At 43.2% G+C, this 13,126-nt stretch overlaps 1 protein-coding gene across 6 annotated transcripts in view; it reads left to right on the forward strand.

Moving 5' to 3' along the window:
- Positions 1–13,126, forward strand: part of col16a1 (collagen, type XVI, alpha 1) — a 145,776-nt gene that overhangs the window by 38,352 nt on the left and 94,298 nt on the right. For all 6 annotated transcript variants that reach the window (XM_083777049.1, XM_083777051.1, XM_083777054.1 and 3 more), the window contains exons 5-8: positions 346–469; positions 1,324–1,608; positions 3,711–3,791; positions 7,175–7,240. In XM_083777049.1, the coding sequence (XP_083633175.1) occupies positions 346–469; positions 1,324–1,608; positions 3,711–3,791; positions 7,175–7,240 (556 nt within the window). The remainder of the gene's footprint in view (positions 1–345; positions 470–1,323; positions 1,609–3,710; positions 3,792–7,174; positions 7,241–13,126) is intronic.

Raw genomic sequence — 13,126 nt, forward strand, 5'->3', positions numbered from 1 at the left:
GAAACCAAATGAACCCGTATGGGACACTCTCACGAGATAAAGATCTAATAATGGTCTAATTAGGGTTAGATATTTCCAAGTATGCTACTGTAAAGTAACATGCTACAGTATAAATGGTTCATCATTCATTCAGGGTTATTTTTTGTTGAAGTGCTCACAAGCACCCTCTAGTGGATAGAAAAGTTTTGCCCCTTTGAACCTCTATTGATTATCTAACACGACGACAGTGGAAAACAATCCATCATGCACCGAAATGCTTCTCACTGTGTCTGCGACGTGCGCGTGTCTGCGCCTGCATGCCACAGTGTCTAGCTCTGGCTGACTGACGCCTGTTGTCTCTCTCAGTCAGGTGTTCCCTCACGGCTTGCCTGAAGAGTTCACGCTGGTCTTCACCTTGGCCCTGAAGAAGAAGGCCCTGAGGGACACCCTATACCTCCTGCAGATTTCCGACCAGCGAGGATATCCACAAGTACCAACACGACTCTCTCATCACTCTCTCTCTCTCTGTCTGTCTGCTGAAATGATGGCTTCTCTCTGCCTGTATTTTTCTTTCAGTTTTGCACAGTCTCTCCTCCTTTTCTCACCCGTTTTTTGGCTTTATATATATTTTCGGTTCTTTCTTTCTTTCATTTCTCAGCTTCTTGCCTGTCCTTAGCATAATGGCACGCGTTCCCTTGTACTTCCTCTCATCACTTTCCCTTGTACCTCCTCTCATTGCCACACCTTTTCCGTTCTTCCTTCGCTCTTTCCGGCACTCGTCTATTCTTCATCCGCCTCCTTCCACTGTCAACTCTTTTCATCATCTGTGTGGCCTTTCCTTTCATTCCCCCCTCATTGTTATTCACGTGTGTTTGATGATAAAGCGCCAGAGTTCCCATAATCACTGGGAGACTCGGGACGGATTTAAATACTCGGTGTGTATGATGGATCGTTGCCATGGTGGCTCATTACGGTTGATTGATTGGCTGTGCTGGTGGTGTGCGTAATTAATATCTCTTCTCTCGCTTACCTCGCCTTAATTGTAAGTGCATACTGTGTTCTACAGCCTTTCTCTTCTTCAGAGATAGTACTAGTAGTAATCTCTGTCCCTGCCACTTTAGCCCACCTTGAGTTGCACTCAGTGTTCCTTCATCTTCTGGTAGATTTTCAGGAGATTGAGCGGATTGTGCAGAAGGAAAAACTGTGCTTTCTAAAGAATTAATTAACACATTTGTCTTGAGTGGTTGCAAATGTTATTCTCATCTCTTTTTATGGCTTTTTTCTCTCTTTGCTTTTCTCACCCATCCATTTCTATCCTCTCGTCTAATCACCACCTTCTTGCAGTTCTCCTTGGACCTGAACGGGCCCGAGGCTACGCTGTCCCTGCGGGCCAGAGGGGCAGACCCCACGGGTGCCGACCTGGTGGGCTGCGTGTTCGGCGGGGAGGGCGTGGCGTCTCTCCTGGACCTGCGCTGGCACAAGGTGGCGCTCAGCGTTCGGCGCGGGGCCGTGTCCCTGCATGTGGACTGCGGCTCCATCGAGACCAAGCCCCTGGAGCCCCGCGGAGAGCTGCCCATCGACGGACACACTCTCCTGGGCATCAGGGCCGCCGATGCCGGGCCTGTGGAGGTAAACCATCTAATTATTACTTTTTTGCCAGGTGCTTGAAAAGCACTGGTGGAAAGTAACCAAGTGGATTTACTTAAAGGGATAGTTCAGAATTTTTGAACTTAAGCTGTATGAAATACTTGCCATTAATATAGTGGTTGCAACTGCATTAATTGATTGCCTGAGTCCCGTGGTGGGAGTTCTGCTCTGGTTTTGGTTTTTGGTTTTCATTTTTTGCCCCTCTATCACACAGAACTATGTTTTTTATCACTACGCCCCAAAAATAGTTCCATGTGATAGAGGGGTCAAAGTTGAATGAAAGTTTCGCTAATATTTTAGAAATACCGGTAGGTCAACAATACAAATGACGCTAGTTTTGTGGATTCATTTACTTTTAATGCGTGGCCTCAGTGCCCCCCACAAAATGACCGGAACTACTTAATATTTGACCAAAACCAGAGCGGAACTCCCACCACGGGACTCAATCAATTAATACAGTTGCTCTATTAATGGAAAGTATTTAATACAAAGAATTGTGAACATCGCTTTAAGTACTGTACTTGAGGTATTTTACTTGAATATTTCCAGTACTTTTACTTCTACTCCACTACATTTCAGGTCCAAAATTGTTATTTTTACTCCATTACATTTATTTTTTAACACACAGTTACTCGTTACTTTGTAGATTTGTATTATTGTAGCCAAACATGCATTAACCACTTCAGCCCTATATTCATTTCGGCCATTTGAAAATAGCCGATCTACAAGCTCAGAATGCATTGCAATGCATTGTGAGCTTGTAGATTCGGCTAGTTTCAAGAGATTTCTATACATTTTGAAATCTTGAAATGAATAAATGTAGATGTTCATAAACGAGAGCTTTCTGCACTTGGCAGTTAAGACTGAGTCATTCCTGTTGAAATAAATTACAACAAGCACAAAGCTGTGCAATCCCTGGACTAATTGGTTTTAGCATTTTGAAAATAGGCTCTAACAAAATCCATTCTAATCCATTCCTGCATTGTACATTATCTAAATATAATTATACACTGTATGTCCTGTCCTGTCTACTCATCTGCAAAGCAAATTAACATATTCTGTAGCTCAGTTCTCCCTCCAAAGTTCTAATATTCAGGGAATGGCCTATACAGAAAGACGCCAGAGAACTGTGTGCAGCATTATAATTGATCACATTCATGGCACATTGCATTTTAATAATGACACGAGGCACACTCGCTGTGTTTTTCCAGTGGGAGACAGAAGGATGTGCTACTTGTGAACGAGTGTCCCCTCAAGCGCTGCCTGCAGTCCTTTTTCCTTTGGGTGGAAAAATACTTTTGTAATGACACAATTCCATCCTCTTTGTGAGCGAGCGTACACATGCAGTCTTGCATGCAATATATCACAGGGTTTCAACGTTGTGGCGTTCAGGGGTGCTGATTGGAAAGGTGAAGGACATGGAAGCTAGGTCAATTGCTGCGGGCTAAGATGGAGTCTGAAGAGGTGGATTTTCAGACTATACGGCGGAAGATTGGGAGTGAGGTGTATATGACATGCATGTCCACAGCAGAGCCATAGAGTGAGACAGAGTTACGACAACTCTGTTCACTTCATGGGGCCAGTCCATTGGCGGATCTTCTATATTTTGGCGAAGAGCATTGCGAGTGACAATGTCCAACCGGAAGTTGGCAGAATGCACTGGACTCGGGCAACAGCACAGCTTTAATGATCTTAAATCCCTTTATTTTAGATCGTTTTTTTGTAATAGTACAAAATAAACGTTACAGAGACTTTAGTTGTCACTGTACAATTCTTTGTACAGTTGTCATGTTGCACACATTTGCTGATATTTGCGCCGCCCTCGTTGACAACAATGTATTTCCAGCTTGTCACACTCCAGGGCTGCATGAACAGTGCTTGAGCCAAATTATCCAAATGTTCAAAGTAACTAGTAACTAATGCTATCACATAAATGTAGTGGAGTAAAAGCACAATATTTTGGATATGAGGTGTACAGCGGTGGAGTTGAAGTAAAAGTATTGGATATTAAACTGGGTAGAAAACAACATTTGGTCTCGACTAGAGAGCTGTCATGTGAAAATAACACTCTCTCTCTTCCTCAGGTGGACATTCAGCAGGTGATGCTGTATTGCGATCCCTCTCTGGCCATTCAGGAGGCCTGCTGTGAGATACCTGGAGCTCGGGTAAGAACGGCAATTACTCTAATGATCTACCACAGGGGTAGGCAGCTAGGCAACCTTAGGCACCGTACGGGTGCCAACATTGGCACAGCAGAGGGTGAGCACTGGCACAAGTGTGAGAGAGATGATTCTTCTTTTAAATTTAAATGTATATAAAAAAAAGTTTACAGTTTAAGTCCTGCACATAATTCTACATTCATTCAAACTCACATTCATTGAACTCTGACTGGGGAGACAGAATAATAAAATCATGGAAATATATAATTTGGATGTGGTGTCATAATTAAACGTAATGTCGTTATGGCACGGCGACTATCAAGGAAATAAAGACACGGCACTTCATGTCGAAAAGGTTGCAGACCCCTGATCTAGCATGCTTTGTACGACCTGAGGCAGATTCTACAAAATGCCTTCTAAACTTAACTTAAACTAAGATAGATAGATAGATAAATAAAAAGCATATCTACAAGCTTGCAGAGTGGCACGAAGTGACATGCCGTGAGCTTGTGTATCTGCTATTTTTGAATAGCCAACGCAAAAATCTGAAATGACATGGGATGCTTTCCCCGGTTTTATTATGTTAAGCTAAACTGTACTAATATGCTACTACTGATACTAATATAGATAATAATGAACTCTCAACCACTTAAACCGCATATACTTTGGTGAGCGCAGGGCTCCTTCGATACTTCGACCACTCCTTACTTTCTTCGCCAAATAGTTTGGCAGCGATGGAGCCAATCTCAAAGCTCATAACGTGGCTCGTTGTGAGATTGTAGGTTGGCAGATTCTGACAAACGTTTGGCTATTATGGCCAGAGTGGGAATGCTAGGGTTCATGTGGTTAATTTCATATAGCAGCAAATGCTTTACAATATGCACATGTAAATAATGGTGGTCATTAACCAAGGAGAAAACCAAAATTGGAGGTTTTTGCAGAGGCTTACATGCTTACATACGAGCCATGGATGAGTGGTCCATTGAGCAATATTGCCTCTGCCAAACTCTACATCTCTGCTGTGCTGTCTTTGATCCATCCGGGTCACTGTACATTACCCGTTATTTAACTTATTTAAGCTCCCACCAAAACAGACTTATTACGGCCGTGGGCTTACACAGCCATAGTCTTCTGAGACGTGGATTTACAGTGTCAACAAATTGACTCTGCCTTAATTCCATTGTGTGCAATTACAGTTTGTCGCTGCAGTTCTGCTTTACCGATATTGTGTGTTCCCATAAAATGTGACTAGAAAGCCTAAATGAAAGAACAGAATTACAACTGCTCTCACTCCGAGGTGGAAATTCTCGTTTTACTCGGGGAAAAAAAGAAAACCCTGTCCACCCCGACCGACCTCCTTTCTCTCTCTTTCCCTCCCTCTCCCTTTCTCCATTTGTTTTCCTCTCTTTCTGTCGGTCTTCATCTCCATCTTTGGCTAAGTGTCTTTTTTTTCTTTCTGTTTTTTTCTATTTTTGTCAGTGCCATTTGTCTTTAGGCGTCAGACAAAAATAAAGGCTGATCAAATGAGAGCAGATTCATTGAGGTGAAAACAACGTACTGTAGCGTGCGTTTCTGCCCTGCACACACACACACACACACACACACACACACACACAAAAGGATTGTTCATATATGGAAAGACGAGAGCACGGCCAGAACATTTAAACACAGGTTTATTTTAGAGCCCAGGATATTTTTGGACAACCTTTCTTATGCATTGTCCACGTTGGCTGTGTTGGTGTGCGATTGTGTGTGCATGCACACGTGCGTCTGTGTGCATTAGGGGTTTCACAGAATAGTCGACGAACAAACCCACCAGTCAACACTTTGCATCGTTGTAGACCATTCATCTGTGGTTTTGGAATCTGGTTTTAGCATAGAATTATCGTCTTTTGACACTTTTTAAAATATATATTGTTTACGGGTCACAAGTCTGTTTTGGTAGCGCCTGTAACACTCCGGTTCCGGTGCGATGAAAAAATCAGGGAGAAAAGAAAAAAAAGCGGAAGTGAAATGTCCGCTGGGTTATGCTGTCTATGGGAACGCAGTTTTTAGTATTCTGATATCTTGGATTTTTCTTCCAGGCTGTGTTTTTGATCAAAACGAGCTTGATTTGCGGCTCATTTCTATAAACGATGTGATCGCCGGTCACAAAATGTATGTTTTGGGTGAATTAAATCTAAATGAAGGAAGCACGCACAAATCCAATTGGTCTCATTCTCTTTGATCATTTTAACGGGTGCACGGTCGGAGAAGTCACTTTTAAACGAGAGAATCCCAGCACTCCAATCCTTTAAGGCACGTTATTGTTTCATCGTAGGCATGGCATACAACAGCACAACAACGTACGCGTTTCGGCGTGTAGCCTTCGTCAGCGTTGTATGCTATAGACAACGGAAGTGTTGCATGTATAATGTCTGTGAACTTGCGACACCCTCCCCTGTCCGTGTCGATACAAACAACCGACCAGTTAAAACACAAAAGTGCAATCAAATGACATATTCATCAACAGAAAATGTAATGTAGTCTATACATTACTTTGATAACCACCAAATGCCAGTTTCAGAGTCTTTTTGCCAATATAAAGGTACATATTATAAATAAAACATTATTATTGGGTGAATTAAATAACATTTGCGGTGAACTGTTACGTAGTGATTTTGCACTTACTGTTCCCCCAGTTAACAATGGAGTGGATGGTGGCGTTCTACGAGTATCAATTCAGCCACCAGATGGCGGTGTCGGCGGCAAATTAGCTAACTTTTTGGGAGTTTGATTACTACACAAATGCGAAGGTTGTGAATGCCGTAGCAGTGTGTGCTTGTTGTGTGTGTGTGTGTGCGCCTGGTTGTGGTTTTGCAATGCGTCTGCATGCATGTCACACATGTAGGTTGTTAGGCCTGGGTTCAGTTCGTCTCTGTTGAACGCTATATCCTAGTCAGTGATAAGTTCCCTCAGAAGTTTGTGAGATAATGGAACATTCCTGACCTGAGGAGAGGCTCTCAAGAGGGATTAGCCTCCTGGTTCGTTGGCTCGGGGGCTTGTGTGCTGCCGGGCTCCCCGGGAGCTGCATTTTAAATTTAGAACAGGAAGTGTGTGTGTGTGTGTGTGTGTGTGTGTGCGTAATGAGGTTTATGCCGCACACATTAATCAAAGGTACAGCTTTTATCCACTCAAACCCTTGAACATTTGGTGAAACTAAGTAGCTTGTAGATGAGCTATTTTCCACAAGGATATTTAGTGTATAGCAAAAACGCAAAAAGAGGCAATAGAGCCCATGGGAATCTGGTCAATTAGGGATAGGGTTTAAGTTAATGTTTCTCTTGTCAGATGTTTATACGCACACGCACACAATGAATAAATGCTCTCTGTCGACTGTGTGTTCGCAGTGCCCACCAGATGCCCCCAAAAGTCGTCGCGCTGCTGAGAATGACCTGGTAGAGAACTTGAACCAGGTAATGCACACACACACACACACACACACACACACACACACACACACACACACACACACACACACACACACACACACACACACACACACACAGTACACTCCTGGACACCCTTATTTTCTCATTTACAACCATTGGTAAGCCATGTAAGGCCAATAACGAATGGTGGAAAATTTGCCGGTGTCTCTCAACTGTGTGACCTCACTTCAATGAATTTACAACACACATGGTTCCCATCGCACGCACGCACGCACACACACACGCACGCACACTCACACATTTGGCTAGAGAACACTATCTTCCTGGGAGTCTTGAGACGTCTGAACTCTAGTAGCAAACATTTCTTGGTAGCGGGGGGGGGGGGGGGGGGGCTTGATATGTAGCAAATGGCCTGCTTCACTTCCCTGATTGTCTGTCTCCTGAAAACATGTTTTCTCGTTTACTCCGGTCCCTTGTCTGTGCCGAGACCTCCCTATGACCTCACTTCAGTGGGCCCCTTTGTCGACTGTTCAAAACATCCGCCGGCGACAGCGCGTGAAAAACACTTCCCCACATTAGATTTGAGCGCCGTCTTTATCGCCGTGCAGAATTACTACACATGGTTGTTCCATTGTAACCTAAAAGGCTGTTTATTGCCCTCCCGCCACTCGTTCTATCATTCATATTAATGGGATCCATATCCAATTATCTATTCATTAGGCCTGGTGTTTGTCTTGTGGAGAGGCTGGTGTTAACTCTGGAGATGTTCTGGACAGAGTAATCAATTCTAGTGATGGCTCCAGCCCGATACGACTACAATAACTTATGCAAGCCAGCTCTCTCTAAGACTCTCTCTGTGTCTCTGTCTCTCTCTCTCTCTCTCTCTCTCTCTCTCTCTCTCTGTATCTTTATCGTAATCGCTGTTTTCTCTCATCGCTCTGTCTCGTTTCTTATTGTCCCCACCTCGCCAACCTCACTAGCCTGAATTTTCATTTAGTTTCACTTCATTATTCAGACTGAAAGCCCTGACCACGGCAGCAGTTTCTGGGATGGGCGTTGCCAAAGTGGCAGTCTTCGGCGATTGGTTCACACCAACCAATCAAAATAGTAGCAGATGACATCGTTGTCAATGTGGCTAACCTGGTAGCTAACCAAACAAACGCGGCTAACGAGTGCTACTAGCACGTAAACAAACACGGTAAAATATGTCGGATGATGATGTTTCTAAAACCTGTCATTTCTGTAAAGAAACTATTTATCATAGGGCGATTTAATAGCCAGATCGATACAGTTGCAAGTTACCACAGTGGGGACAGCCATGTTTGTTGTATCATGTCATAGAGTTGATACAGCGCTGATTGGCCGCCATAGCCGTTTCAGATTTTCAACAAAAGGCTGCCATAGAGTCACCGGACCTGAATCGCCAGAAGAACATATTTTTTAATGGCCGTGGCTAGTGATTCAGGGGTTGGAGACGGGCTAAAACCACACTCCTTTAATCTCTGTTCTTTATCTCTCCGCCTGTCTCTGTGCCTCTCTATCTCTCTGATAACCTTTTATGGTACAGTGTTGAGGGCCTGGCATTGTTGCCAACTTCTTCATTCTCACTGAGTCACAGATGTGTATAATGACCATGACTGCTTTTACAAGCTAGCACAGCACTTGGGTTACAAAGCACAGACCTCACACACTCACTCACTTACTCTCTCTCACACACACACACACACACACACACACACACACACACACACACACACATGCATGCACACGTACGCACACAAACGCACGCACACATGCACGCACGCGTTTTTGTTTGAAATTCTTTATTTAGGAATATAACCCATTGAGATATAGTATCTCGTTTTCGAGAGGGTCCTAACTGTACAATCAATACAATGCTCACATTTGTTACGTGCTCACACTGGACTGCATATAATATATGTTCTGGCCTGTGTGTTGCCTGTGTTACAGTATACTATCTGTACAGTAAATATGCCAACAGGTCCGTGACCCCTGTATGCACGCCAGATGTTACCATGGCACAGCACTGTTTCCATTAGAACAGATCCTGGCAGCGAGGTGACCTCAGCGCAAGTGGAATGCCATGCGTGTGTATGTGGAACGCTCTATGCTTGCACAGCATGTCTCTGCCGCTGATGACTGCTGTGTTGGGAATGCCGATCGGGCCAGGGTCAAACAATACTGACAGAATCGTTGCTATAGCGTGTATTTTTTTGCTTAGGTGGGAGGGCGAATGCGTGAGCAGATTGCCCAATAGAACGCGGAGATGATTGCAGAAATGTTTATTGGATCGCAGGAAAGTACTGTATTATGCATTTCTGCTTGCCAGACCTAAACCCCCACCCATCTGTTAACCCATTTAGACTCGAGAACTGATTCTGCAAATGCCTTCTACTGTAAATCATGACAGTTTTCTGAAAATCCTATGTTTCTATATCAGTGGTGCTCAAATGTCAAGGATCCCCAGACCCCCATCTCAAAATATGTTGTTTCAGGGACCCCCCAGAAGCAAATATTTGAGTTTAAAACGTTCGCTGTGAAAGAGCGATATTCAAAGATTTGCACCACATTTTCAAGATAATAGCAGGAATTCAAGCTTGTGGCGCGGCACTCGGTGCCACGCTATGAGCTTGTAGTTTTCAATAGGTAAAGTTTAAAATAATCGTTAAAGTGGTAAAAGCTATAAGGTGACACCGATGCGTCCTCGGGTCTAAATGGGTTAAGACTCCTCCAGAGAGGAATAAAAAAATGAACGCCGCTACAAAATCATTTGCCACTAATGTCGGACCATCCGGGTTGGGGCAGATCTACAGTGCCTGTGGGCATTGTTTCATGCTCGTTTTACAGGTGTTGTTGCCTTGCATTGCGACAAAAAAAGTGTGTGTGTGTGTGTGTGTACATGTGTGCGTGTGTGCGTCAATTTAACAAAGGTGCAGACGATCAGAAATCAGCTAAGAGTGAGCAACGTTTGCTACTCTATGCCGAATTGAAGTGGACTCTGCCCCAAGACTTATTTTTTCTCCCTGGAAATAAAAACGTCTGGGTGTCCGAGGCTAGTTCCAGGGGTTCCCCAGCTAAATGATGTGATAGTTAGGAAACCAAAAGGACCTTTATGGGTCTGTAACTCAGAGGATGTACAAATGGAATAGTACACTCTTGAACAAACACAAATAGGGGTCCAGGGCCTAATGCATATCAAACCAGGGGTCCTTGGAATAATAAAAAAACTAAGTTTCGCTGGTCTAATGTGTTAGTTGGCAGTGTTATTGGAATTTGTGTGTGTAGCCTGACTATCAGAGATCGCCACCTACTGATAGGCTGTGTCTGTGGAATCTAAATTCAATGTAGGGTCTATTCTAGCACAACGGCAACTAGAAAGGTGCAATTCTGGGAAAATTGCAAGTGTGGTTGCACCAAACACACTTGGCTTGCTAAGTACAGAATGATGATGTACGATGATGATATATTGACCCACATGACATCACAGGGAATTATTGAAAAAAAAGCACAGAGAAAGTCTGTCTTATAGCAACGACCGATCAAACGGCAGATAAATATTCTGTGACTACTTAAAATGTGAGGAAAAAAAGGAAAATGGCTGGCAGTGGCTGGATTATTTAACCCATTCTGAACGGGCACCCATTTTGGTGTTGGCATCATGTTATGCTTTAGCTATTGAAAAATAGCAGATCTACAAGCTCATATCGCGCCACCGAGTGGCGCGATACGAGCTTGTAGGTCTGCTATTTTTGAAAAAAATCGAAGAACGACTGACATTTTTAGAATCTGATCTCAGGTCAGAATGGGTTCATCAGACCAGCGTGTGTCCAGTGGAAACCTCGTATGAATCTGATCTCAGGTCAGAATGGATTAACAATCGGATCCAAACATCTTGCAGCGGTCGGTGCTCCTTAGCACACTGCAGGATTTATTCTCTCCACTCCATCCATATCTCTACTCTCTCTCTCTGTCTGTCTCTCACTCTGCTCTTTACAGTCCTCCCCCCTCTTTCTGCCCATCTCTGTCTGTTGACCATTCTTTGTCGTTGGCACTCGGCAGGGAACACTCTTTCTCTTTCTTTCTTTACACTGCCGGCCCGGCCAGCAGTGTTGATTTCGTCGACTAAAACTATGACAAAAAATGTACCTTTTTTCACTGAGGAAAACTAATTGGAAACTAAATGAAATCTAAGCTATGATGACTAAAACTAAGACTACATATATTGACAATTTTGTCGACAAATAAAAACTAGACTAAAATGTTAGGAAGGGACTAGTGGACAAGACTCACAAGGGATCCAGTACAAGTCATTTTACACTTGGTTGCATGATGAAAATAGCAGATATACAAGCTCACAATGTGTCTCGCTGCGACACGTTGTGAGCTTGTAGATCAGCCATTTTTTAAATCAGCCATTATGACACCATCAAGGCCCGCCAAAATACATTTTAGTTGACTAAATCAATTGTAGATTTAGTCGACTAAAATCGCAGGACATTTAGTTGACTAAAATTAGACTAACACTGAAACATTCCAGGGGACTAAAACGAAATGAAGTTTCATTCCACCGACTATGACTAAAACTAAAATAGAATTGTGCTGCCAAAAACAACACTGCTGGCCAGGGGCTTGCTTCTGTATGAGGAACAGCCCTTATTTCCCCCTCCTTTCTCCAGTCTTCACTCTCATCTCCTCCAGTGTTGATTTTGACAGCACACGTTGATTTTAGTTTTAGTCATAGTCTTTGGAATGAAACTTAATTTAGTTTTAGTCATCTGAAATGTTTTAGTGTTATAAATATCATGATTTTTGTTGACTAAATCTTCAGTTGGTTTTTGTCAACAAAAATGCATGGCATCGTAATGCCAAATTTTACACTTGGTTGTATGCTGAAAATAGCTGATCTACAAGCTCATAATGTGTTGCAGCCCGACACGTTGTGAACTTGTAGATCAGCTATTTTCATGTAACCAAGCATATTGTACATGCAAATGTCTTTTAGCTTAGTCTTAGTTTTAGTCATCGTAGCTTAGTTTTTATTTAGTTTTTATTTAGTTTTCGTCAGTGAAAAAAGGTAATCGACAAGCATTTCTTCGTCATGGTTTTAGTTGACGAAATCAACACTGATCTCCTCTTCTCTCCGTTTTCTTCTTGTTTCCTCTTTTGACAGAGGATAACATCCGTTAATGCATTTGAAATCAACATGGCCCTTAACTTCTCCCCTTTGTTTTCCTGCTGATGAAACGAGATGGTGCAGCAAAGCGCTCCTATGGGCTTCACTTTGATAAAGATGTTACACGACGCTAATGCTGCAGAGACTTAACACGCGCAAGTAAGACGTTTGGCCCCCAGGGAGGACTTTAAAGAAGGACTTTAAAGAGAGTTGAATTCGCCATATTTGAATAAGACTTGGAACTACATTTGCTGTGGGCCTTTTAGTGCATGTCACTGTGTGTGTACTACTGGCTCCTTAATGGTTGGGGCGGAGGGATTCGCTTTTGGTTCACAGACCAATTAGTTTTGCGTCTGATTTATATATATATATATATACACACACACACACACACACACACACACACACACACATACCTATTAGAGATGCACAGATGAGGTTTTTTGTCACCCTAAACGCATGTAATGGGCGGATAATGGGCGTCATTATCCACCCATTATGCCCATTATAGCATTAATGCTATCATCCAACCGCGGTCCGCACCACAGGATTGGGATTGGGCTCGTACGTACCTGTACAAACAATGTCACTCACCACTGTCGAGGTTAACGATGTTACGTAGCGACTTTAATATCCATGGTAACAAGCTCGTTTTCAGCATCATGAAAACACCCTAGTTTGACCCGTCGCATGCTACATAAAGCTTGTTGTAGATT

The sequence above is a fragment of the Protomyctophum parallelum genome (genome assembly GCF_964188405.1).
Source record: "Protomyctophum parallelum genome assembly, chromosome: 1".
NCBI lineage: Eukaryota > Metazoa > Chordata > Actinopteri > Myctophiformes > Myctophidae > Protomyctophum > Protomyctophum parallelum.